General features: G+C 40.7%; 2 protein-coding genes across 2 annotated transcripts; both read right to left on the bottom strand.

Moving 5' to 3' along the window:
• Positions 1–4,912: 4,912 nt before the first annotated feature.
• On the bottom strand, positions 4,913–8,623 carry COX7A2 (cytochrome c oxidase subunit 7A2). Its single transcript, XM_084514905.1, has 4 exons — positions 8,498–8,623; positions 7,397–7,486; positions 5,963–6,047; positions 4,913–5,134 (listed from the first exon to the last, which is right to left on the bottom strand). Exons 1-4 carry the CDS (start codon positions 8,513–8,515, stop codon positions 5,076–5,078), a joined length of 252 nt encoding a protein of 83 aa, XP_084371031.1. The 5' UTR covers positions 8,516–8,623; the 3' UTR covers positions 4,913–5,075.
• Positions 8,624–14,171: 5,548 nt separating this feature from the next.
• On the bottom strand, positions 14,172–27,111 carry TMEM30A (transmembrane protein 30A). Its single transcript, XM_084514904.1, has 7 exons — positions 26,788–27,111; positions 21,373–21,489; positions 20,613–20,720; positions 19,478–19,565; positions 18,887–19,030; positions 17,058–17,267; positions 14,172–15,671 (listed from the first exon to the last, which is right to left on the bottom strand). Exons 1-7 carry the CDS (start codon positions 27,103–27,105, stop codon positions 15,478–15,480), a joined length of 1,179 nt encoding a protein of 392 aa, XP_084371030.1. The 5' UTR covers positions 27,106–27,111; the 3' UTR covers positions 14,172–15,477.
• Between the last annotated feature and the right edge of the window lie 393 nt (positions 27,112–27,504).

The raw sequence follows: 27,504 nt of genomic DNA, 5'->3' as shown, positions 1-27,504 counted from the left end.
GATCGTTAAGAAGTTTTAATTATATAATTCCCTTTTGCATAGTGTTGCGGCAGATAAGATTGCAAGTATGTGTCAGCCTTTCCATTATAAATTTCAGGTCCCGAGGCATTAGTCATCCAGAGTAAGTGCTCATGTGGAGATGAAACAACGTGGAATCATTTTGATACTAAATAAACAGAGATAATTCAACTAGTTAAAGAGCATGTTTGTAGCTTAAAGGTCCTGCAGAAATCCCAGCCTCCTCCCTGCACTCCTGCAGGAACAGGAGCTGCTCAGGGGGATTGGGAGCCACCTATTTCAGCAGGTGGGGCAAGCTCCGGCAGCGCTGAATCTCCCTCCCTCTCTTTTTCCACAAAGCATCCGTGAATATCTATGCATAACATTACTGTCACGTTGATGAGAATGAACCCAGGAGATTTGCATGAACGTGCTTAGAGGGATCTTCATTTGGTAGTACAAACATCAAGGGCAGATCGCATACTTCAGTTCCTGCACAGCCCAGTTTTCTTAGTAAAAATGGAAAACTTCTGTGGAAAATGAAAGACAGCCATCTACAAGTATTTAATTTTTTGCTGCTGTTTCAGATTTTGTTAAAACTGGACAACAAACCACATGTCTCTTTCAACCCTGAGAAAGTTCTCTACCAAATATTTAATACAAATAAATTAAGACAGCACAAGCTGTTTCTGGGTCTTTGTGGCAGCTGACACACTTATAAAGCACATATAAAGCATCTCCACTGAATACCTCACTGTTCTTTTCAAGGAAAACTTTCCTCTGCTGTTGCTGGTGCACAGGGAGCTGCATCTGTAGCTGAACCTCACAGGCAGCCTTGAGAAGAGAGTTATTTCTTAATATAGCTCTAATGATAGAGAAACTTTTTTGTTAGACTGATATATCACAAGACACACTACTCCTATTTTACTTCTCCATTAGCTATCAAACAAGTATTGATCGCAGAGGAACAAGAGCACCTATTCTGCAATACGCTTTATGAAGCAATACTGTAAAAATTCAGTCACCTCATTTGGTGTTTTTAACAATTATATTTAGGAAGTTTTAAATCAGGTATCTCTAAACCTCCCAGCCTCCTGTCTTCTTTTCCGCTGTAGCTTCTTCCAAATTCTGCTATATGTAAAGCTTATAAATCATTTGAACTTCCTTGATCATTCCTTTCCTGTTTATTTCCATGACCACCAGATATCATCTTGTCTTCCTGCAACCAGCAAAGATTTGACAAGACAGGGGACAGACAGTTTCTCCAGAAAAATTTGGTTGTAACAGTAAAATATTGCAGAGGAATAGGAAAGATAATTACAAACAGGAGAAGAAAGATCCTTACCATTCTGAAAGTTCAGATTGGTGGGCTGGAAACTCATAGACAGAAGCACTTTAGAAAAGGACAGACTCATCCATCTTCAGCAGTTTTCTCTAGGACTCTGCAGGCTATTTGCAATGGGAAAGAATATTTTGGTCACAGGCAGTCGCAGTCCCAGTGGAGCTGAGACCAGGACTGTCAGGCTGGGGACTGCACAGGAGACAGACTTCCCTCAAGTCCCTCATCAGTCCTACGAGTGAATTGAGCTTCCCACAACAACACGGGGATCTTGACCACGTAGTTGTTGCAGGGAGGAATGTACCTTATTGAGAAAACCGAGAAAAAGCCTGTGATCAGTTCGCCTAATAGAAAACCTGTGACCAACAAGAATAAATGTTGAGAAATATTGAGACAAGACCAAAATGTATCTGACAGCTTGTCTGCACTGCCCACTGAGCTTGAAGTCCTGAATACTCACATTGAGAAAACCAGCACAACACAGCCAAGGGATCCTTCTCAGGCTGTGTTTCTGGACTAGCCATTATTTTTCCAGCAGTTCTGACTGAGTACTGTAAAAAATAAGTGAAAGGGCTCAGGCAAGTTAGATTAAAAGGTGTTATTATTAAAAGGAACTTTAAAAAAAAAAATCACAAGTATGCACATGAAAGTTATGTTGGTTCTGACTTACTCATCACCTACACACCTCACTTAGGGTCAAGTCAGGTTGATCAGATTGATTTCACATGTCTTTGATTCATGCTGGCAACTGTGAAGCTCAATCTCCAGCTCTTTCATTTGTAATGAAATGGGGAAAGAATGGGAGAATAAGGAAGTATAGCTTCCAAAAGATGCCAAAATAAATTCAGCATGCCTGCTTCTTGTTCAGAGCAGCAATACCCAATGTAAGCAACATTAGAAAAAGTGGTATTTTTACTCTAGGATTGGGGAAAAAAAAAAAGAGAGAGAAAGAAAAAAAAAGCATAGACAAGATCATACACTTAGGAGATCTCTGGTGTTTTCCTCTGAGTTTGTGAACATTTTTTTCATGCTGTCTTTTAGGAAGCTGGTGCTGTGATATTGTGTATTATTAGTCATCAGACTTCTACTGGGGAAATGTTTGTGTGCGCCAGGCCTCTTGGGTTTATACATACCTTCAGCAGCCAAGAAAACGCAGCCCGGGGCACAGTTCTAGGAGTAGATAGTCCTGAGCCATCTTCCTGATGGAGAAAGTAAAACATGGTCTGTACGTCTGGAGTCCCAGAAAGGGATGCTTAAACTAGAAAAACAATTCTTTGGATTTAATTTTGATGTTTCATCTGTCTGATTACAATTCAAATATCCACTTCTCTTACAGTAGCATGAACTATTTTTCTGTTCTGCCAAAGCTGGCACACTAGTAAGCTTTCTTTGTTAAGCTTAAAACAATGCAAACTTAACAAGTTAAATAATGAAAAATAGGGTGGCAGAGATGGCGTACTCATCACTTATCCAGCAGAAGGCATTCTCTGTATTTTCGGGGTGACATTTGGAATAATCCAGCTCAGTGGAGCCCAGGACAGTGTTCTCTGTCTTCAACTCCAAGAGGCTTTCCCATCTTCTCAAGTATAACATCGCCAAAATCATAGCTACCATTCCCAATAACATGAAAAACTAAAAATAAAGGTTATGTGAACTAGTGGTTCCCATTTTGGGAAACAGAAAATACTCCGCACATAAATCAAAACCAGGGCTGCAGTAAAGTAGCAATATTGCATATCAGCTTAATGCCTAGCTCCAGAAAATACTGATGGAAGGGCAGTAACCACAGGCTGAACAGAGGACAGGCATTTCCCTGCTCACCTTCAGTGGCCCATGGGCTGCTCCCACCACTGTGGATCTCCTATGGGGGCATCAGCCCAGCACCAGGACCACGATCCCCTCTGTTACAAGAGTGGCCAAGCCAGGCACGTTGTTGTTTAAATAGCAATTCCCTTGCCCTCGTTGTTGGCCTTCAGTGCTAAACATTTCCCTCGTGCCTGGCTTTGCTTTGACTTCCGAAACAGCTTTTTGTCAGCAGGCAGCTTCTGGCTCGGTTGCAGTTAACACCAGCAGGCTCAGTCTATAAATCCAGGTGACGTTGCTGCACAAAGACCTCTCTGCTGGCTTGCTTTGCGCTGCTCCACCAGCAAAGCTGCTGCAACAGCACCGCTCACAGCTGCTGAGCGGCAAGAGCAAGGAAGGCTGCATGCTCTGCTAGGTCGCACACAGAAATGCACGCTTCACTGCCTACCTGATAACAGGATCCTTATAATTTATGCTATTTTAAAACAGATTCCCACACCCCAAACACTGCATAGAGACTACCATTGAGGGGTATTTTCCCCTCACACACCTTTTGAAGATCTTTTATTCTGCTCAAGTTCAGAGCGTAGTGCCTCTTCCCTTCCCGGTTGCCTCAAGTTTACAAGCATATTCTGGTTCTCCAGGAGAGCAATGAAAAATTCTCAAACAATTTAATCCAGAAGAGGCTTAAAATAGCACTGTCACGGGAAGCTAGATTTTTGTGCTCACTGTCACATTTTGGAAGACCCACTGTTTCTTTGAGACAATGGTTTATTTTTTTTTAGAAGCTTTATTTGTTGCACAGACAACATCAGACTAACAAGGACATAGAGGGGAAACAGATGAGTGTTTGTTATTGTAGACGGCAGCAACAGATGGAGACACTGACTGGAATTCTGAGATTCCACCCCTGACATGTGCCTCTCACCTCCCTGGACTATTAAAAAAAAAAGTTCCACACATGGAATCGCACAGTGATCTCAGAGAACAATGCAATATATGCTGTGAGAATGGCGTTTCCAAAATACACCCTTCTGGGATATGGCCCAACATTTCATTTCCACCTCAGAATGTGGGATAAGATTCAAACACTTTTGAACGCTGCCCCTGCCAGTTATCTGGATTGTTTGCCTTCAGACAATCAAGACAAGTTCAAGCACACACAATGAAGCGCAACTTGACAGCAAGACTACAAAGGTACATTGTGCTTAGGAACATAAAACCTAGCTGGGATGCTCAGCTAACAGTGGTTCTCAGAAATGCTCTTCATCAGTAATTGCAGTAAGAGGCATGAGGGCAGCTTTTAAGTGATTCTCATGTCACCCACCAACTTAAAGATGCTTCCTAGAAGCAGCTTTTTTTATACCAGGCATTCCCACTAACAGCATTAGCTACTTCAGATATAACAGTTGTTCCTAAATACACAATAACAGCCAATAGTTACTCCTGGTTATCCCTGGGAAATCTCCCAGCAGCTGAAGTTGTTAGCAAAGATGCAGAGTAATTATCAAATCCTCAACATTAACTTCCATGTACATTTAGTCTAATTCCAATAATTTATTTCCAGATTAATTTGCTCCACTGAAGCAAGAAGATAAAATTCCTGTAATAAAGACAAGGTATTATTTTCTCATGAGGATTCAGGGCATTTAACTCACCTTCAAAGCACTAACATACTCACAATTCAGTTATCTGCATACTGATCAACTCAATGTACATTTCCTGGAAGTAAAATCACTCTAACAGAGAATACACAGTACAGACCACACCACCTCAAAGCAACATAAGAACTGCTTTATTGATTGCAGTTAACATGTTACAATTAAATTATGATTTCAAGCATTAAGCCAGGTGCTTATAGTAAATATAAGCTGCCATCATAGTCACATGGAATTGGACGAAGAGATGCTAGTCACTGGGACATCTTGAACTGGAGTCATTTCTGCTTCTTGGGCATTGAAGCTACCATCAGCTCATAAAGAACGTACCCTGTTCCTGAAGAAACAAAAAAAAGATTTTCAAAATGCTAAGAAGAATTTCTTTCAAGTCAGCTTTCCCTTCCCAGTTTGTTCCTATAGAAAGATTTACAATAAGCAATTTGTGTTTCAGTAAAAAAATAAATAAATAAATCTCTCCACAGACCATACAAAAAAAAAAAAAAAAAGGCATAGAAATAAAGAAAAAAGTAGGGAGAGGCATGTTTGCAGAAACTACATAGATGATAATAAAGCAATAGTTACTCATTCTTAAGGTAAATGAACAGAAAATCCTTTGGATATCAGTATAGTTAATTACAGGCTATTACAAAGCCATGTAACAAGCAACAAATAAGTTGCTTATTACATATAAACATAGGCAGTACCATGAAGTTTGGATATATTCTGCTTGTTTTCACAGCACATGAAACCTCAGTAATTCAAGTATCACCTAACACTTAAAAGAGTCTAACTAGTGAGAAAACCGGTATATGTATGTGTTATAACTACATTTTAGTCCTTTTCAGAGTAAGTTTTCTTAGTTATTTGTGCTTTGTCTAACATTTTTACATGAATTCTGAAGGAGTATTCAGCACATTGTACTATTAGTAAGGGTGGGGGAAGGTTTCAGATGAGAAGCCAAATTTGAGAAAACAAATACATAGTAGGTCCAAAGTTTTTTCTTCTCTACATACATTTTACATATTCTAAAGAACAAACTTAAGAAGACAAATAACTAATTTACAGAGGAAGTGTCCGTCATGTTGGAGATAATACCAAAAAAGTATTTTAGTATTAGCAGGTTGGAAATTGTACTAAAGCATAAATGTTTTAGTATTAGCCTTACCAAAAACCGTGAGACCCATGGTGACTCTATACAGCAGCCCATCCATTGCACCACCTTTAAGATACACTGGGAGGCCATTATCCTCCTAATGGAAACAAGGGACAAAATGAAACTATTTAAATACAGTTCTTCCTATATTGTGTTAACGTAACTAGAATTACCTGGAACAAGGATTATTTCACAAAATTATCTTCACTACCCACAAAAGACTGAAAATCTTTAAAACCCCATTTAGATTCAGCCTCGTCTTTCAAGTTTTCACTCTGTTATCAGGTGAACCACTTGCTATGCAGGTGTAGTAACGGTGTGCATGTTCATTTCTAAAACAGTGACCAGCATATGCTTAAACACTTGAGACACCAGCTGCCAGCCCCTTCGGGCCCACAGGTTACAATTTCCACCCCTAGGAACTTCCCATCAGCTTTCAGAACAGTCAGGCCTCACTATAAGGAACAGGAGAGGCAAGGGGAGGAGCCTCTCTGTACTGTTCCTGCTATCATACAGGAAACTGTTCTGCTCAACCTGAAGTGAAACTCCCTGGACACTGGATCCACGTGATCTTAACCCTTGCTGGCATGTTTATGCTGCTCTGGAATTCCAGCCTGCCTCTAGTGCTGGTGATACACAGCTCTGTCCAGCTGAACTTGCTGCTGCACAAGAAAGGAATTAGAGAAAGAAACAATTCTTGGCCAGACAGGTGATTTCTACATGTTATGTAGAAATCACCAGCTAGCAGAAACAGAATCTCTGACCTTCCCCATCATCAACATCCTGCTTCTCTCTAGCTGTCATTGAACACTGTGCTCTTCAGGTAGTGTCCCATCAAAAATGGCCTTCTCTTTCAGGTGAAAGGAAAGCGACAAGACACAAAAACTATTAAAATGTTAAACTATTAACACATTTCCCCCTTTCATGTTCCTAAATTCAGTCTCATCTACCCTCAATATGAAACTATTGCTCCAGGTTAAGGCACGTAGTTATGAGTATGCTCTTCAGTATCCACTGCTTCTGGATTTGCAGAACCACTAGTTCTCACTAGGTGGCCTACCAATCAGGACGAAATGCATTCAGAAACGATTTTTAAATATTCAGTATTTTTCTAGGAGGAAATCCAGTTCTCTAAGACTTTCTGCGTTTTCATAACTGGAAAATATCATAACTAGAAAATATAATAATGTCACATCCTCATTATGGGGCTCAAAGACAACATACGTGCATGATTAAGTTTGATTTTTCAGTATAGTTCTGTTCTCTCACTCTTGATCTTTATTTGTTCATAGTACCTACTTCTCCTGTCCATTTCAGAGTATTCTGTCATATTCTGTACAGTACCAACTACGCATAGAAACTTTATTCTTTATAAACAATATATATGCAATTACAATCTACCAAAACCTTGCTATTCTACAAGGTGATACACCGTTCACTCAATACCTGGAAAAGCTTCTGCTTCTCAGGAACTCTGTTTTCAAGCTGCCTGCGTGAAGCAGTGCTTATGGTCCTCTGGGAAATTTGACGAAGGCTCTAAAATAAAAGATAAACAGCATTTTAGGAACAGTGGATTTTTTCAGCTATAACCACAATGGGATGGAAGTGAAGGGGGCCGCTTCAGGGAAAAGAAAAAAAAAACAAAAGCTTCACCACAAAACACTGATTTGAAATTCAGTAAATCCTCCAAGAGACTACTTAATGGATGGATTGACTGGCTAGCTAAAAAGGAAAAACTCAAAACAACTACTTTCAGTAAGAAACAACAGACTTACAGGTCTGCACCATACAAGTCTTCTATGTTAGCACCCTTTGGGGAGAAAGATCTCATCCCCAGCCCCCTCAGACCTCAGTTTTAGGCACCATTTGCTGTGCCTGCCCCCTGACTTTTAAATACAGCACTGGGAGCTGTATTTAGGACAGGTGTGTTGGTGCAGACGAGCATCTTCTCTCGCAGCTGCAGCTCAGCAGCTAGCAGCCTGCAGAAGAGCTGACTGACCTTCAGAGGGCTGCAGGAGGCAATGTTACCTGCACAGCTCACAGACGCTCAGCCAGGACGTGAAATTCCTGCCGCAGAATTGCAGAGGTGCTCAGGACAGGCCACCACAATGAAATCCTTCTGGTGGCTCAAGGTCTGCCACGTCTCAAAATTAAGACTCAGCTGAACCTTTCAGTAATCTCTATGCTTTCACCAGTGTCCCCCAAAAAGAGGAGGATCTCCCTCTTCCCCCACGAAGTAACACCACCACCACCCCTACAACGACCACCGCTGCCAGGGGGCAGGCAGAGGGATGATGCCGGCTCTTCCCTCGCTTCCCACCCCACACAAACACACACCACAACCTCTCCCTTTTAAAAACAGTAAAGTCACAGCAACGGCCTAGACCCAGCGAGGAAGCCGCGGTCCCTCCAAGCGCTGGGGGCCGCTCACTACGTGGGGCGAGCGGGATGGGACCCGAAATGGCAGCGGGACCTCCACCTGCAGCTCGCCCCCAGCGCCCAGGGGAGCCCCCTGCCCCTTCCCCCGTGCCGTGCCGGGCCCCTCACCAGCAGGCTCCGCCACATCGCGGCTCTTGGTCCCGTCACCTCCCGGCAGCAGCGGCAAGGGCAGCGGAAGGGGAGGCGGCCCCGGCGGGAAGCGGCCGGGCCCTCAGCGCCGCCCTGCCGCGCACAAAATGGCGGCCGCCGGCGCTTGTGGGTGGGAGGGGGAAAGTGATGGAGCCGAGGGTTTTCTCGGTCTCCTCTAGGTCAAAGCTGGCCCTCGGTGAAATTATCGCTGCAGGCCGGCGCCGAGGAAGATTTTGTTAAAAAATTTTGGACCTGCAGAGGGTCGGAAGGGTAGCCTGGGAGAGTACCATACTGACACCCTCGAGCGTGCCCCATCCCTGGGGGTGTTCAAGGCCAGGTTGGATAGGGCGTTGGGCAACCTGGTCAGGTGGGAGGTGACCCTGCACATGGCCAGGGATAGAATTAAACAATCTTTAAGGTCCTTTCCAACCCAAACCTTTCCAGGAGTACATGATTCAATGATGCTACTGGGGGCAAGGTGCTGAGGTAGCCTCAGCTGTGCTCAGTCCCAGTCAAGTGGCTCATAGGCTCCTTGGGATAAACACAACATCCCTCGTCGAGCTGCAACACATTGGAAGAACAATACTAAAGCACATACCACCCACTTCCTCAAACTTTATTAGTAGCAAGGATACTGAGTATTCTACATGTGAAAATAAATAAATAAATAAAACCCAAGTTCACTTTCATGATTTACAATACACAATCAGAGACAGTGTGGTAAAAAGCCAGATTTGTATGAAATGCAAGCCTATTTGAACCTAAAGGAAGCAGCTGTTTGCCCTTTAAGTAAGCCCTCTGACAAGCCTGTTCTCTGCATTGTAGATCAATCCCTGTAACTTCATCTTCTCGCGCTTCAGCTTGACCCTGAAATACAGTGCTGTTAGGAGCACTACTCGGTGGTTTTGCTGCAGTGGCAGTGCACTCCAATTTTAGCATTACACTGCTTTTCACACTGGTGCCAAGCCTCATGATGAATAACGTCTGTCAAAGACAGCAAATCAGTGTTCAACCTAGTATAGAAATAACAAGGATCATATCTCAAAGCACAGCACTTCTCAGTCTGATGAGATGCCCCAGAAAGAAACTATTTAAAAATGCAAAAATGTAGGGGTATTTATAGATACAGCCTTAGCTGAGTATGAAATTTAAAATACCTTTTAGATAGCATAGTCAGAGAAAAATGAAGTGTTGTAAAAAAATAACTTGGATGAATTATTTAATAAAGTTTCCAAACACTCAAGCAGTGTATTATAGAATAACACTTAGAATACATTACTACTACTGTAAGATAGATTTCCATTCATTACTCTTGAAATCTTTCAGGAGTGCATAATTCATATTCTGGTTATTATATACTTGGTTTTAAATTTTAAATACTGGATTTTAAATACTAGTTAGATGATCATAATCTGCAGAGTGATTATTGCTTAATTTCTGCTGTGTGGACTATTTCCTGGTATGTTTAAACATGAGCTGTAGTGCTATTGCCTAGCAAAATACACTTCACAACAGAAAGGCCACACTTAAACTTGGTATGTGGGTTATGTACCAATCAGAGATACAAGAGTGTTGCTTAGAGCAAGAACTATTGTCATCTGTGTTTGCTGTTTTATGAGAAAAAGAACTTGAGCGAAAGGAAGAGAAACTGCAACCTGAGGGTAGGGATATTTTACTAAAAGATCAGACTGCTTTTCCTTAAGGGGCTAGAGTAACCTTTGCACGTATTTTATTGAAGAACAATGAATTGTTAATCATTACCCATTGTTAAAAGTTCTGTTTAGGTTTGAAGGAGCATGGCCATTAATCTATTTGATGAGTAGTTACTAGCACAAAATAATTTTCTCTCTAAACTGGCAATGGAAGTTACATTAAGAAAAACAACCAAGTTAGCATTCAGTGTGCCTGTAGACGCAGAAACCCCTGGCAGAATGAGACAGGTGAACACAATCTTTTTTTAAAAACTTCTGGAATCTTGCCTGCCCACTGGTTCACTTTTTTTCTTGCAAACAAAATAATTGATTAGCCCCGTCAAAATCCATGTTGGGTATGGGAGAAAACACAACTTATTTGCTAAGTTATATTTAGTTGTGTAAGACACTAAAACTACATTAAAAGAACTTGATGGTTTTACAGTGTACACTCTGCTTTGTGTGTGGGTGTTTTTTTTGTTGGACTGACTGGCAGTATATCATCCCCTATTCTTATATCAAGTCCACTGCTTTAAACCCTGCATAGGCAAGAAGCTTTCTGGGATGTTGCTGCATGGAATCTGTTTTCAGTGGCAGAGACAGCAGCAGCTTGAAAAGACAGCAAGCAGGACCAGATATGACTCTGAATAGCAAAACTTGGACCTAACACCAATCTATGATTGCAGTCAGAAATTGCAGTGTAGTTAGTACTTGCTTTCCCCAAGACAGAAGCTTTGTATCATGGTTAACAGAAAGATGGGAAACTTCTAAGGTCCTTGGGGGAATGATCAGACATAACAGAGTACAAGGATTTGTTCCAAATTTTACAAGCATCTACCATGAAGCTTACACTAATTTTGACCTCTGAATTCTGGATATATGCTTTTGAAACTAATTCTGGATACATGCTTCTAAACAACTATTTCTTCCACTGCTAGCATGGTCCAGTCTCACATATTTTCACAACAGACTTAAGGAGGTCATTAATTCCTGTCCCTCTAACTCTACTTAAAACATCTCACCATTTCACTTTGTAAAATCCAAACACAATCAACTGTACTTGTACATAACTCTGTTCAGTTCTTTCAGGTCATCTTTAACTGAAATAAGGGTTTGGAAAAACACTCTACCTACTTTGTTTCAAATAATTAAAACTTTTTGAGCTTCACTATTTATTGATTCATTATATTATTCCTGCCCACTTTATTTCCAACAGAGAATAGGAACATTTCCAACAGCATCTTCAGACAGAGCAGCATTTGGCATTAACTCAAACTACAGATAGCATTATTTTATTTCAAATGCTGGTTGAGCATGTTTGGAACTGGAGACTCAGGGGAAGGCAGTTTCTTAATTGAGACTTGGTCATATAAGGATGCTACTTCTCATCAGGCTTATCATACTGGTCATCTGTCTAAATCAAAACTGTCAAGTGTTGACATTTAAGGTATAGAAGGAAATACACTAATTAGAACAGATTCTGTAAGCTACAGCGCATGGTATTTTTCATGAAAGTAATTCTGATCTGAGGAAGAGATGCAACTGTACTCTCTATGTCAGAGCCCATAAACTGACTGCACTGCTATAGAGAGACCTAGAAATAAGAGTAGCATGAAGATCCACATCTATTCCTTCAAGTATGGAGGAGTTTTTTTGGTAGGCTTTTCAACACATGTAGTCATTAAAGACTTTTTTTTTTTTAAAGTCATTGACTAGATCAATACAAACCCTCATGGGACTGGCTTGATTTATTTTTGTATTTTACTTTGGACATTCCTGAAGGCCCTTGCATAGTTACCCTCTTCGCTTTTAAGTCATTACAGCTAGTTCAGTTGCAGGGAACAAAGTGAGGTAATAAATGCAGAATTTCTATAAGACAAAAGATAAAGGACCAAGGTTAAATCACAAGTTTTCAGGCAAGATCAGTTCCTATGACAAACAGTTCCTGAAGACAATCATTTTCAGCACTTCCAGATTACTCCATGGTTACAACCCGTTCATCTCCAGCTGCATTCCAATCAGTAACTTTAAGTAATTGAATGTATATTCTACATTAGGCTTAGCCATATTTTTCCACTGGATATTTCACCTGAATTCTGGACATATGTGTCTACAGACATAATAGTGATGTTCCCCCCACCACAGCTACAGCATCTGAGAAAGGTGCAGTCAGTAACGCCTGCTGTGAATCCAGAGCAAATGCCAGTATGTTCGTTGTGCTATTTGACAGATTCAAGAAGATACATATGCGTGTGGATATTACTTGACAGTAGATTTTCATGGCCTTTCATCCCAAGGATATTTCTATAAAAATACGAGGCTTGCATTCTTCAAGGTTTAACATTCATAATTAAAGAAAAACCAGGCTGCTGAGAATCGTGTTTCAGTGCTGATGTGACCTTGGGAGGCAAAGGCTGTAAAGGATCCTTCACATTTAAGTTATGAACTGTTAACTCTTCCTTCTGAGTGCAACCAACAGCTCCCCACATAGCCCAACCCAATTTAATAATACCTACCTGAGAGGACATCCTGCTTTGTTACAGTTATGTTGACCACATTGTAGACGCAAGACCGAAAGGAAATTGGTCATACACAAGAGAATTTGTTCAGAGAGCTCCTTCAAAAGACAGAGACATATCCTAGCTTCCCAAATTACTCTCTCCAGGAAAGATTCATTCATAAGCAGGCTCTCCTAGCATCAGCCACTTCCAGGAAGCTTATGATCTCCCGTGCTTGGGCACTGCCTCAACTGGGTGAGGCTTGGAAAGCACCTACCCGGCACTGAGAAGGGAGAGGGGCACTGCTCTCTATTTCTGAGCCCTAGTAGCAAATACTACAGAAAGGTGCCGCTGAAGAGGGCAGGTGACAAGTGGTCAAATCCAAATACAACACATGACACTGAAAACTGGGACAGCGACACTGCCCTGGCAAGTGTCAGACAGGGACACCGTGACTTCATCTTTGAATGCGACTTACGGGCAGCCTACAAGAAATACAAAAGCCACAGATCTCAAGTTATCTACTTGTAAGGCAAATTAGCCAGAGTAAAGTATGAGTTTACAAATTTAACCTAATATTTTAAGCTCCTGTAAGTATTTTAAGCTCCTCATGTATACTGTTCATCAGGAATATTGCCTGACAAGTATTTAGAGCTGTAAGCTCTGAGAAGACCTTTATTTGTAGCAAGAACCAAACAGTGCACTTCATTAAGAAGATCCAAACAGCACTGACAGCCACATCAGTGGTCAACAGGAAAAAGGAAAGGCATTAAAAACATTTCAAGGTAGAAAAATATTTTGTTTTCAATTCTGAACGCAGCCCAAGAAGCAGCATTCCCAACTTGGAAAAAGAAAAAAATTATGAACAAAGCAAAACATTTACTTTTCAAGTGACAAACAGTTTTAAGAAGTCAAAATATTTTAATAACCAGTAATTGCAAAAGATCCCCTTACTCTTGCCACATTTTGGACTAACAACTACTCTACAAATGAAAGCCAGCTTAAGATTCTCCAAGTTTTCTCCCTTGCAATATACAAATACTATATACCCTTATCCTATAGTTCCAGCAACATAGCTACAACACTAAAGTCTTGAGTATTTAAAAGTCCTATGCTGCCACACTGTACTGTGCAAACAAGTTATTATATGCCATTACAGAAAGCTAGCACCCTGGAACATGGCCCCATTCCATAGTTTATAGCGAGCGATACACTTCAGCTGCTAGCTGAAAAAGATTACACAAGTAATTCTGTAAAAATAGTCATGCATTTCTGATAAATTAAGTGTTGTTTAAAGCCAACTATAAGTTAAACTACTGAACTTTTTGTAACAAATACACAGTCCCAGATATACAACTCGCTTAAACTGTAATTTAATTCTTAATGTAATGGAATTCTTAATAGGAATGTCTTTAATCCAGACAAAAATATGCGCATGTTCAAGAAAGAAATAAAATCTCTTAATAAATGGTTTACAGAATTTATTAGGTCTTTTTAACATACTCAATACTTTATCAAGCTAGTTGCATATAATGTGATCTCCACCATATACATTACAATTTCTGTGCATCATCCTAAAAGTAATATTTTACAGATTACCGTTAACTTTGAATTTACCTAAAAGTGAACCTTTCTGGAGTTTGATTTAAGACACTAACCTGCATATCGCTTCTAACTGCGATATTTAAATTATGTTTCACAGCAAGCTCAACCTGCATTTGAATAACAGAGGTTACTGTCATCTCAACTTTTAAATTCCTAGTTTAGCATCTCAACACTGCAAGAATTTGTGGCATTTACTCCAAATAACAGAACAGGATATTTCCTTTACAACAAAGCCTGCTCAGCTCAGAATACATACGCTTCAAGAAAATTAGGGTACTCCTTCAGTGAAAGGAATCAACCCAAATTTGTGAACAGAAAGCACATTTTAGGTTTATCTTGATTAATGCTTGGAGCTGCTCTTAAAAAGCAAAACCAGCAAGCACAATAGATAAACTAGTATTTGGTACAACAAAGCAACGCAAACTACCAAAAAAAAAGCAGGTTCTACCTGCAACAAACATTTCCCCGTTTAGAACAAAATTTAAGAGGGACTTAAACAGATAATTAACAAACAGGCTTTCTGATATCTTCAGAGGATGCTAGTTTACTGGCCAGGCACATTTGTTGCAAATATAAAAGGAATTCCAAGTGTTGTAATTCACACTGCACTTCAAGGATTTAACATAACAGAGGTGGGTAGGACACAGGAAAAATATTTAACTTATATAAATATATTAAAATTTCAGCCAGAAATATAAGAGTCCATGCACACAAGACAGTAAGTTGAAAAAACATTTAAGACTTGACTTTTCTTTTCAACAGCACTGACACCTGAAATCTGCTAAGTTAACAATTTAAAAGGTATCTTACAACAGTCTCTCTCCACACAATCCGTATGTACTGAATCATCCTGACATTACACAGCACATGAACAAGCAGCAGATGCATCAAAGGAACCAGAGCAATGTGCATCAAGTGGCCTGCCCAGTTAGAGGCAATTATCAGAAAATTGTTTCTGACAAAGGCAGAGATACAATCAATAGAGCGAATTGTATACCCATCATTTTCAAGAGTTAATCCACAGCAAGGGGAAAGGGGGGCTTTAGATAAAAATTATGTACCCAGGCTCTGGAGTGAGATTAACAGAGATTTACCTTTCAATAACTGGGCCCATCCCGGACTGGCATTGATGCACATGCAGTACATTTGCTTTCAGAATGCAAGATTAATTAGGAATGTCTGCACTAGTGTTTCTATTTCCATATTTGTGATGGATGATCAGCAATACAACTCCTAAGAAGAAACATATGGACCCAACAGTGATGTACGCAATTCCCAAAAAGGGGTTTTTGCCTCCCATCCATGAGATGGTGCTTAGGATCATCCTTTTCCGTCCATCGAAACTGTGTACAGGATAATCTGAGACACATATAGGAAAATAAGAAGCACATTTCCAAACCTAGCTTTATTTCATCAGGCACATTAAAGTGTTGGATCATCTCAATCACGCTCCAAACATTAATGTCCTTTGAATACTAGAAGTGAAAATACTAAAAATTTAGCTGATTTTTAGGCAAAGACTGACCTCGTTGCTCCAGGAAAAATGCCACGGTACAGATGTCAACCCCTTTTAAGTGAAGAGCAACACATGATTTGTGGGTTTTTGAGAGCAACTTCAATAAAATGAGGGAAATCCAAACTAATTCTTGAATATATTTCAGTACCAAGTTTTTCTTACTAACTGTATTTTGATTCAGTTTTACATGCACTCCCTGCTGTTCTGCAGCAAAGAAAAATACTGCAGTAGCTATTTAAATTATCATTAAGAGTTTTCTAATTCTAAGAAATCAGTAGCTATGACAACCCACCTCCTCTAGTTTCCTGCGCTTCTGCCTTGTCTTTTGTTTGTCTGAAAAGCAATTGCATACCTATACCTACCCGATCCACAGCTCTGGCTTTTTTCTTTTCTCACCTCCAAAGCCAGTCTGCCCTAGGTTACATATTGTCATTATATCATGAAGATAACAGATTGAGAATGTATTCTCAAATTTCTAGGCAACCAAATACCTGTTCTTTCCTGTGTCTCTCTCAATTCCTTTACAGCATCCAAGCCATGTGATTTCCCCCTCATTATAAAGCTAGTAATTTAATTTCATGCATGGACTTGAGCACTTACACAGCAGAGCAAGTCTACAAATAGACAGTAACCTGACAACAGCACATGGCCACAGGAAGATGCAAAGCAGGCCCCAAGGTCCTGAATGAAAGACAGCTAGCAGGGACTGCAAGGATCCACAAAAATAAGTAAGATGTGTGATAAGAAAGGTGAATGAGTCTGACCATACCCTTCTGAGCACTCAATTGTGCAAAAAAGATACTACGGTCCTCCAAAATTTGCTTTTGGGCAAGATGATATAACAGAAGGCAGAGATAACATGCAAAGAAAGAAAACCTCTGGGGCTTCTCTAAAGCATGATACTCCCCTACAGATAATCTGACTAGTTCAGATAACTCCAAACTTCACACAGCTATCCTGAAGTCACTCAACTCTTTCCCATACAAAGCTTAGAAACTGAGTGAATTCCACATTCTAACAGAACAAACAATACTATAAACTTGCACAGAAGTAAAAAAAACAGTAATTGCACTACCAAATTCTCATCACCAGTTTTCAACCACCTCTCACTACCATCTTTTTAATAGACGGTAAGAAAAGAAGCTCATTTGCATTGGACTTTCACAGGTGTATACCCATGTAATCCAGCTAACACCCTTAGCAGCTTTAAGAATTTTTTCAAAGGATACTGTATACGATTTCCAAAGAATATTTTCCAGCCTGCAAGGTAGGCTGTAAGTTATTCTTCCTTTCAATGAGACGATACAGCTTGCGAAAAGTTGGCAGAGCAGCAGTACGCATCCACACGATAAAGTCTTCATTGATAAAGCCATTGTTGTCAGGCTCTTCTGTGTCCAGCATATACACTGGCTTGGGCCAGTTTACAGGCTTCGTCGTGCCTAAAATTAAACAAAGATAACAAAGTATTCCAAAGAGAGGACTAAGTGACACACTGGATCACCAAAATGCATTCTAGTATTGCATGTATTAAGTTCTAAGCAGTATGAGCAGCCAGGTTGGGTCATTACTATTGCAGTATTACTGGACTGTTAAAGAACTTTTTATTTGCACAGAATCAGGTTGGCTGAGGTTGGCAGGGCCCTCTGGAGGCCATCTGGTCCAACCCCCTGCTCAGGCAGTGTTCCCTGGAGCAGGCTGCCCAGGACCACATACATCTAGGTGGCTTTTTAAGGTATCCAAGTCTCTACAACCTCTCTGGGCAACCTGTGCCAGTGCTCAGTCACCTGCACAGTACCCAGCTTAAATACTAGTGCATATTTATTTACCCTCATGCATTAGGGTAAATTATCTGCCTTTTCAAGAGTAGTATCATTTGGTAATACATAATTTGTCTCTATGGAAGAAATCCACATCAGGTAAAACCTAAAGCTATTACATACCTTGCATATATACATGGTCCCTAGAGCCCTGAGAAGATTGGTTTTAGACACTGCCAACCAAAGAAACTTTGATTTACCAGACTGTAACCCTAGAAAATGAGAGAAATCTGTTGCTTCTAACCACAAAGAATCAGATTTCTGAGAACTCTGCACAACCTACCAGTAGAAAAGTTAAGATTTGTCTCCATTCTCCATTTGCAAGTCCATTTGAAGAATTTGGTTAAACAACTGCAGGATTTCTTCTCAAGTTAAAACCATGTATTACAGCAGTGTATGTGCTAGGCTTTTCTCAGTATTCAAGGTATAAAATGTTATCAGAAATAAAAATGTCAAAATATTTTATATTTCCATGCCCCAAACAGCAACTGGTAGTAGAAATATCAGTTAAGCCAGGAACCTTTTAACCATCATAAAGGACATTGGACAAACTACCAAAGTGAAATGCCAAGAGACAGAAAAGTAAAAACTACAGAACTAAATTGCCACAAGCAGCGTTAAGAAATGAGAAAAATCTACATGATTTCTAAATTTAAAAATAAACTTTCTATTTGAATACCTGTTGGAATAATTTCAGTGCAATCACCTGATCTGAATGCACTGAATAATCATTACCTGTCAGATGTGAAAACCCCATCAGCTAATATATTTCTGTACTAGTAACTTCAAAGCTGAAATGGAACAGGCTTCCCACCTCTCTCATGTAATCAGTATAAAGCATAGCTGAGATCCAAATAGCCCAGAAAAATATGGGAACTGAACAATACACAAAATAGGAGTAACAGGCTTAAGTCAATGCAATCAATCCGATGCCAACCAACTGAAAGAGTTTTTCTGAAACTTCAGGAAGATTAAAATAGGAACAAAAAGATGTCCTAATTTCACGGCTTTAGTGATTACAGTAAAATTAGGAGAAAATATACGCTTCCACATTAAAATTTGCATCATTCGTTGCTAACAGACAACTTTTCTAGATAAGGACTACTCAGCTAGTTTGCATTTCTTCAGAGAACTACAATATTTTTAATTAGCATACTTACTAAAACATAGTGAGGTAAAAATCCATGGGAATCAGTATGTGTCTGAGATTTTTTATTCTTAAAATTTCCCATTCTTCTTACCTTGGAAAAGTGCAGTTAAGTTATTCCCATCTCCTGTAGGATTCCTGAACTTCACATTTTTATCTGTCCACCATGCAATGCCTTTTTTAATTAAAGTAATACGAGTCCTTGTGTCATTATCAATGCGGTATAATTCCAAGGTATCTAAGGAGAAAATCAAATTGGAAAGCCAGGTACAGAAACTTTCATTAGATGAATAATCCTGATGGGTAGTGAAACAATTATCTCCAGGAGAAAACAAAACAAAACTGGACAAGGCATTTATCTGCCTACCACAACCAAGAACTGTTCTTTTAGAATCCATGTATATTATATAGCAGTGTGCTAAACATATACATGTATACTATCTTTAAGTCTATTCCACAGCTGTAACAGTCTCTCACAGCAGATTTTAATCCCTTCTGTACTATCAGATCAAATTAGTTGTTAGATTTTAGGAAAAAAGCAACATCAGTACAAAACAAGATATTTTGAAAAATGGAAGAGTGTTAATTCAAAAAACAAGAGCCAATGATGTCTTTACTCAGAACAGTTTTCAGCACCACAAGACCATGAAAACATTTAAGTAGTAACTTGGAAGTATTACCATACCATTAAACATACTGTTGGCAATGGCCCCACAGGGAGCAATGGGTTTGTCCTCATTTGTGCGGTAAGGCTCACATTCCTTACTTGGATTCTAACAGTGAAACAGAAAAAAGAGGCAGATCAGTCTGTGACAGTTTATCTAACTAACCTGTTTTTTACTGCAATACCTCTGTGTACATCTTAAATGTACCACAATATTTTCACAAGTTAGATTTGCAAATACTTCAGTGTTCAGTGCTAGTCAAACATGATTCATTTTTTCCTTTATAAGCAGGAACTTATAAACTAAAATGTGAATGAAGTCGGAATCCCATGATGGGCAATCCTTAGAAAAATGAAGGCTTGGAGGCTGTTAGGACTTATCTTTTAATATAAGGTTTTCTAACATCAAGTACTCAAGTATTCCTTTAAAGGATTGTTTTTTTTTCCAGTGTGCACCAGTGTTAGAGAAAATAGACTGTAATAGGAAGCCAAGCATAGCAGAAAATGCAAAATGTTTCAAGGACTCCAACAGCATGCCAATAACACAAGTGGAAAAAAAGCCCCCCAGAATCCAGTGTCAGTCACCAGCTGTAATTTCTGGAAACTATTCCCCATTCTTTTTTTTTTTTTTTTTAAAAAAAAAAAAAGCTTACATATAAAGGTGTAGAATAATCCTGATGGAACAAGGACCCAAAGATATTTACATTCCTTGCAAATATTACATTACCTACGCATTACACAGTGCTTTCAGCAGAATACACAGTATTGGTATTTTCCAATAATGCTAATGTTCAGTATCAAACCCGAGCCTGTAAAAACAGATGCATTTAACTACACTATCCAAGGTAAGTACTATTTTATACCGAAAATGAAAGCTTCGGATGGAACAGATACAGACAAGTAATACTGACTGAAGGTAACAAAAGTGTAGAACTATTCAATTTTCAGAAGTGTTTGAAGTACTGCACTGCTGTCCACTGAATGAAACAATTGCTGTGAGACCACGTTTTACATTTTCTTTAAACAAAATATGTATTCCTTATTGTTGCCCTCTGGTATGCGAAAATTCTAGAACCTCATTATTATTAAACTATGTGAAGATTTATGAAATAGTCAGCTGCTAATTGCTTATTAATATTGAAGTATGAATACCTACAAGTAGTGAACTGTTATCTCCATTTAGTTGGCTGTCATCTCGAGATTTCACATAGCGACGATGATTTTGGTAGAAGTTAGAGAGTCCATAATACATGAATACATTACTCTACAAGGCAGGACAAGAGGGGTTTTAATTCACACAATGGATCAATGAAACAAACAGTAGTTACCTGAAAGCTTAAACTGTGTTTTATCTTACAGCAACATTCAAAGTAGGAAGAGGCTCAATTCTCTTCACACTGAGTACACAAATTGCTATTCCAACATAACCTGGCATTCTGAAGTCAAACAATATCAACACACCATAAACCATCAGAATAACATTCACCACAACTAATCCCAGCAGTTTTCTTGTCCAACATTAAGCACATAAGCCTCATTATTTGCTTCAACTTTACCAGAAAGCACATATCTGGTATTGCCAGTTCTTGCTGAACTCAGTTTAAGTTGCGCAGGAATAGCTGATCTACTTGCCAAGCACATGACACACACCTAGGACACAGCAAGTAAATCCAGATGTGCAAAACATAAGCATCCCATTTAATGGTGTACAATTCTGGATAAGGAGAGGCATTAAAAACATCACATCCCTGCTACCGAAAAGATAAACAACAATCAGATCTGAATTCAAAGTACTACTGAAAAAAAATCCTTTAAGGTATAAAAAAAAAAAAAAAAAAGTTAAGGCTATGGGGATGCAGCTTTCCCATCAGTTAGGGAAAGAACCACACACACTGTTCCAATTTCACTTTGCATACCTCAAATGAATGTTCCAGGGTGAAATTGATGGTGCAAGTACAAGGCGGTGTGCTATCCCAGGAAACATTTAAACATTTGTTGCAGGGACTAGAAGGGTCTGTTCCTGTATAATCAATCTGTAACAGAAAAAAAAAAAATCATTATCTTAGAGTAGGGAGAATAAAGAAAAACAATAAGCCAGAGAATTGATGTGATATTTTGCAATTTTATCGCACCTCAGTTCCAAAAGCCCTTTCAGACCTGCATGATGATCTCAAAAGATCCCTTCCAACCTAAACAATTTTGTGATTCTATCTATGTGTTTTGTGACAGGTTTAGCAGTACGTTTTGCAGTGGTACATTAACAGCTGGACATCATGACCGTAGAAGTCTTTTCCAACCTAAATGATTCTGTAATTCTACGATTCTATGTATTCCTTTTGAGCCTCAAACAAATTTGGCCCTGGGGTGGGCCGTTACCACTGGGAAAAGAAAAAGAAAAACCAACCCAAAACACAAACACCAAATACTCAGGACAACATCATGTTTCCAAACACACACTATATAAAACAAGCAAATTTGGGTTATTACATGCCTTCCATAGAAGTTAAGTTTCTAGAAGTCTACCTTAAAAATAATAATAATAATAAAAAAAAGGTCTTGCATGAGAGAACTTGCTTTGCTGCCCATATTCAGGCATTGAATCAGTCAGAAGGATTTTACAGAAGACCAAGTTCTTAAAGATCAAGAACTCTCTTAAAGTAGGGAAGATGAAGACACTAATATTGGTCAGCCAAGAACAGTAGAACCCCAGCAGATGAGCAAGATGATCACTTAATTTAGCCTATTAAAATATCTGTATTTAATAGCATAGCTACAAGAAAAAGTAGCCTGGATGTATGGATTTCAAATACCTGTACAGTATAAATAACATATCCAGAGCAGCCATGCACTTATTGGCCTTCCATGGCCCTTGCCAACTGAAGTCTCTTGACTGCATTAGCTTGCTCTCTCATGTACAGCTCCAGTGTGTGAATGCCAGGGAAGAATTACCTTGTGTTCAACAGGTTAGCTCCATGTGTAGGAGGAGACAGCTTCCATCTGCTTATGAGCTATGTACTTAGACACAGGAGCTTCCTATCAAGAATTAAAACTCAGTCCAACACATGCCAAGTTAAGGCAATGAACTGTTTTACATCAGTGTCATCTGAACTACAACTCCTGCATTTTTTTTTTTTTGAAAGACTGCTGCAAGTGGTTTGTCCTGATTTATGCCCGCAGTCAAACATTACTGAGAATTAGAACAATTTATGATCTGTGCTAATGTCTGTATTACGGTTAAATAAAACAAGTAGGTTCAAGGAACAACTGAAGCCTGTTTTCCTCTGGATCTTCTTCAAGGTCTCTCCTCCTGTAGATTCTCTGATAACTGTTAAAAAACAAGCTGCAGCCCTTCCTGCAGCAAAGGGATTTTAATAGCCTGTGTTCTGCTGCCAGCCTTCTGACAGATGAGCCCAATACCCTAAACAAGCCCAGCTGAAACAAATCAGCTTCAGAAGCCATTGGGTGAGGGAGAAAAGACTCACCTTATCTTTGTTTCCTTCACCAAGGTCAGTACAGAGTTTGTGCTGACCCAGAAGTAGCACTGCCTCACCAGTCTGCAACAGCTCTGTTCAGCTACAGACCAGACCAACGTGGCTCTAAACAAATGATGCAGCTGATTCATTTATTGATAACTTGCTTGCAGTTTTCCTGCTTTATAGGGGAAAAACATTTTCTTTGGAAAGACCTTAAACATCCACATCCTGAGCTAGTTCTTCAGTCACTGCAGAAGTTTTAGATCATGAACAAAACACCAATACTTGAAGGTTGCAAAAGATCTAAAGACTTCACTTTTGTCAAGAATTCACTAAGTTTGTGGAGTATGAAACTGATGTATATCGAAACAAAACCATGCTTCAGATCAGTGCTATCAACTTCAAAGGTAACCAGAAGCCTTCCTGTGCAGTAACTGCAGACTTTTTTTTTCCTGCATTCATAGTAGGTTACATTCATCAGGCAGCTACACTAAAGGGATACAGGCAGATCTGCATCTCCTGACAAATAATTAAACCCTTACTTTGAGAACATAAGAACGGATTTACCGAGCCAAAGCAGAAATCCACCTGACCTGGGTATACCTACTGGTGTTTATCGATCACCCACAGCCCAGTCTCAGTCTGTTGCTGTCCTTCCCAGTCAATTTACATCTTTGTAGTGGAGAAGCAACACAGCCATCGTGTATAGATATTTTCAAAGCCATCTGTGATTTCGTAGACTTCATACACTGTCACAAATTTATCCTGTTCTGTTCGGCTACTTGTGTAAAAGGCATCCCACAACCCTGCTCCTCTCCGATATCCCTCTCTGTAGATTTCATTAAGTTCTGAGTCACTTCTGAAACAGGGTTACCAGAACTGCAGGCAGCACTGAAGATGCATGCAACAGCCATGTACTTTCTTTCCCAGCTTTTTCTTTCTTCATTCCTAGCAATGCCTTTAGGTCTATCGGGCATTTTAATTACTTCTTAGCAATTCACATCAGCAGTCATAAGAGTATCAAGCATAAGGATATCTTCCTATGCAAAGAATAGTACAAAAGATAGATACTTATGCAGCTTTTTCCTCATTTTCCACCCAAAGGAGCAATGTTCCTGATAGACCCTATGTAAATGGTTGTTTATCCCCTTTGAAACAAACAGTGAGAAAAAGCCAGGGAACAACCAACACAAAAAAACTATAATCTTAGTGCATTTAAGCTGTTGGATATCTTCCACGTTCAAGCTCAAGAGAGCTTATAAAGGAAATCAATGGAAAAGCTACATTTTGCTGCCCAGTCCTTGCACCTGCACAGGAACAGCACAGTTCTCAGAGATGCTGACGACTGCAATATCTAGTTCCAGGGGAGGGCTGGGGAGGATTTGAACTGTACACAAATAGAAATTTTGTGGACATCAGTTACAGATCATGTTCAATTCCAACACTCCAAGTCTACAGGCAGCTACACACGCAGGCACTGAACAAGCTGGCTGTTGTCTGAGGTGGGTGTAAGTAACTACCTCTGCTTCCTCCCCCAGTTACATTTTTAAAAGAGCTTAGTCACCGCACCCAGCTTTTACAAATAGCTTCCCGGAGTTGCAAACTGAAAGCTACTTGTGAAGAACACTTGGAGGTTACTACCAAAATGCAGCACACCAAGCAAGGACCTAAGATAGGCATACAGGTGAGAGCTGTGTCTTGAACTGCATCCCTTCGGGGTGGCGAGAGCCACTTAGATGAAGTATTTTACTGACCAGTTTTGTAACTGAGACAGTAAGGTCTTTTCCGATTTAGACAGCCCACCACCATCAGATTCAACTGGAGCAACCTGCCTTTAAAAAGAGAATCTCTTTTGCTGTGCGTACCTATGTGTGTGTGTATATATATATATATATATATGCACAAATATATTCCTGCTTCCCACAATTTTTATATAAAAACGCATGAGCATCCCAGAACCGAACATGGGCTTCCTCCTTTTTAGTTACACATCCTGTTTGATCATGACATCAAGCTCAGAAGACAAGAGCTCCGTCCCTCCTGCCCTCAGAAGAACATTATGACCTGACTTCAGAGAGCTGCAGGTGAGGAAGACAGTAAACAATGAACACTCTTAGTAAAACAAACCCCTTTCCAACCCTGACTACCTTGAAATTAACAGAAGGCCACCACCTGCCATCTGGTTTCCAAATATAAATTTGGAAATATTTATATTCATACACATAATCTGACTGCACAGGGAAGCATCAGTCACACTCCCTGTTCACCTAGGGCTGTCAGTACTGTATGTGTTAGGTGAGAACATCTTCTTTGTGGCTCCTACTTGAACTCCACAGGACTACAAGACTGAGCTGCTAAGCAACAACAGCATAGAATGAGTACGTACACAGCAGGAATGCAGTCACAAGGACTCAAATGGAACTGTTGAATTTCCTGTCCTTACAGAACAACCAAGAATCAGTCAAAATAGAAAAAAAAAAAAAAAAGGAGATTCACCTACTTATACTTTGTCTTAAAATCAGCATAAGACTGTGTGTTCTTTTAGTAAAGAAACGGCTATCTCAAATGCCATTGTCAAAAAAAGCATTAGCAAGCTTTCTTTTTCCTCAGTTCAGTACCCTGTTGAAAACAAGCACTTGTACTACCCTTAAATAAGACTATAACATGGCATTAAAGGCCAACATGTCCATGACAACAGGACAATGTCCCCTGAAGCACCTGTGTCAGTTTTCTGATATTGTGCATCTGAAAATTTACTCACACTTCCAGACAAGAAGGAATTGATTTTCACAAATATCCCTACATACAACAGTTAAATACTGAAAAATACATGCCAGATTTTCCACTTCATCTTTTCATCATGTGGAATTTTAGTTTTTAGTGTAAAAGGAAAGTGAACTTTAAATTAGCTTTATTGTAACATTGTGCATGTTTCAGTAAATATACAAAAAGATAATACCATTCACTGTCTGTCTCAAGGCTTTTTTAGTTAATTTAGTTTCGCTGTCACCTGGGTATCACTAGACAAGCCACTGCTTTGAACATCACTTACTGGAAAGAGACAGGTTATTCTGACAGCTAAAATGGCTATATCCACAAATTCATGTTCTCCAATACGCCAATACAACAAACAGCTGCAGATTTTACTCTGTGTTTTTCTACAATCAATCCTGGCTCCATTAAACTTACTGGAACTAATGGCAGCTGTCAACTTCCTTTTCAAGGTTGTCTCTGAGCCCTTTGGGTTGTTTCCTTATAAGACAAAGCAATTCTGTTATCAAACAGACTTCAGAGTGATGTATAGATTAGTTTTGGGGTTAACACTCAGCAGCTTTTCACAGCAGTGTGATGAATTATAAAAGGCTCTGAGGTTTTGAAGGTATAACCAGGAAAGGCTACGCTCTTCAGAGTTTGTTTTCCAATCCACTCCTGACACACCAGCCTCCCACGCAGCACCTGAAACATTAAGTCACCTGTACACGTAAGAACTGGAGCGGTACGCTCAGTGCAGAGCTCTACCTTGAAACTATATTACTCGGGACTGTTTAAGGCTGTAATACCCATAGTTGTAAAGTTAAACTGCTTAAAGACAAGCTGTTTAAACACACGCTACCCATGACTGCGGGACACCCCAGCTGTGGTGTGTACACTCCCCGTCCTGCCTCACGGAGCAGTGCGAGGGGTGAATCCAGGCACTGAGCTCCCTAAAAGCACACCGGGGGGCACCGGCCGGACCCCCACGGCCTGCCTGGGGGGCGCCTGAAGCTTTTAGGGGGCGGATTTGAGGTCCGGGCTGGAAGCCGCCCGCAGCCGGCCTGGCGCGGCCCCTACACACACAGACACACTGTACATACACACCTCGTACTCGCGGATGTTGTTGGAGGTGACGAAGATGCCGATGCCGATGGGGATGAAGATGAGCCCGATGACGAAGAAGGCCGGCAGCACGGTGCCCGCCGTCAGGATGGGCTGCCAGGCGGGCAGCCGCTGCTGCTTGAACGCCGTGTTGTCCGGCTTGCGGCTCTTCACCGCCCCGCCGCCGCCTCCTCCTCCTCCTCCCCCTGCTCCTCCTCCCGTCCCTCCGCCGCCCCCCGGCGCCCCGCTGCCCCCCTGGGCCCCGCCGCCGGCCGCAGGGTGCCCGTCCGCCTCCTCCTTGGCGCTGTAGTTCACCGCCATGACACCCGCCCGCCCCGCCGCCGCCACCGCCCTCGGCACGTGACCGGCCCTCGGCACGTGACCGGCCCCCGCCACGTGACCGCCGAGCGCTTGGGAGGTGACGCAGCCTCCTCACAGCTGCCCGGGGGAGAGGGGGAATGGAACGGCCCCTTCCCTCCCGCCCTTTTGGGGGGTGCGCATGCGCAGTGCAGCTGGGCGGGGTTTCCCGCCGAGCTGTGAGGGAGGGGTGTGGCCGCCCGTAATGAGCGCTGCTCGTTAGGCGGGTGGCTCATTACGGGGTGGCGGCGCTGGGCTGAGAGGGACCGCGTTTCTGGCTCTTGTCGGCGCTTCCCCTTCAAAAATCCGCCCCCCCGTTGGTGTGGCCTTCAGGAGAAATAAAAATGAAGCAGTTTCACAAGC

This window comes from Aythya ferina (genome assembly GCF_964211825.1).
Source record: "Aythya ferina genome assembly, chromosome: 3".
Taxonomy (NCBI): Eukaryota; Metazoa; Chordata; class Aves; order Anseriformes; family Anatidae; genus Aythya; species Aythya ferina.
Note: the sequence above shows the minus strand (reverse complement) of the source record. Positions and strands in the feature narration are given on the sequence as shown.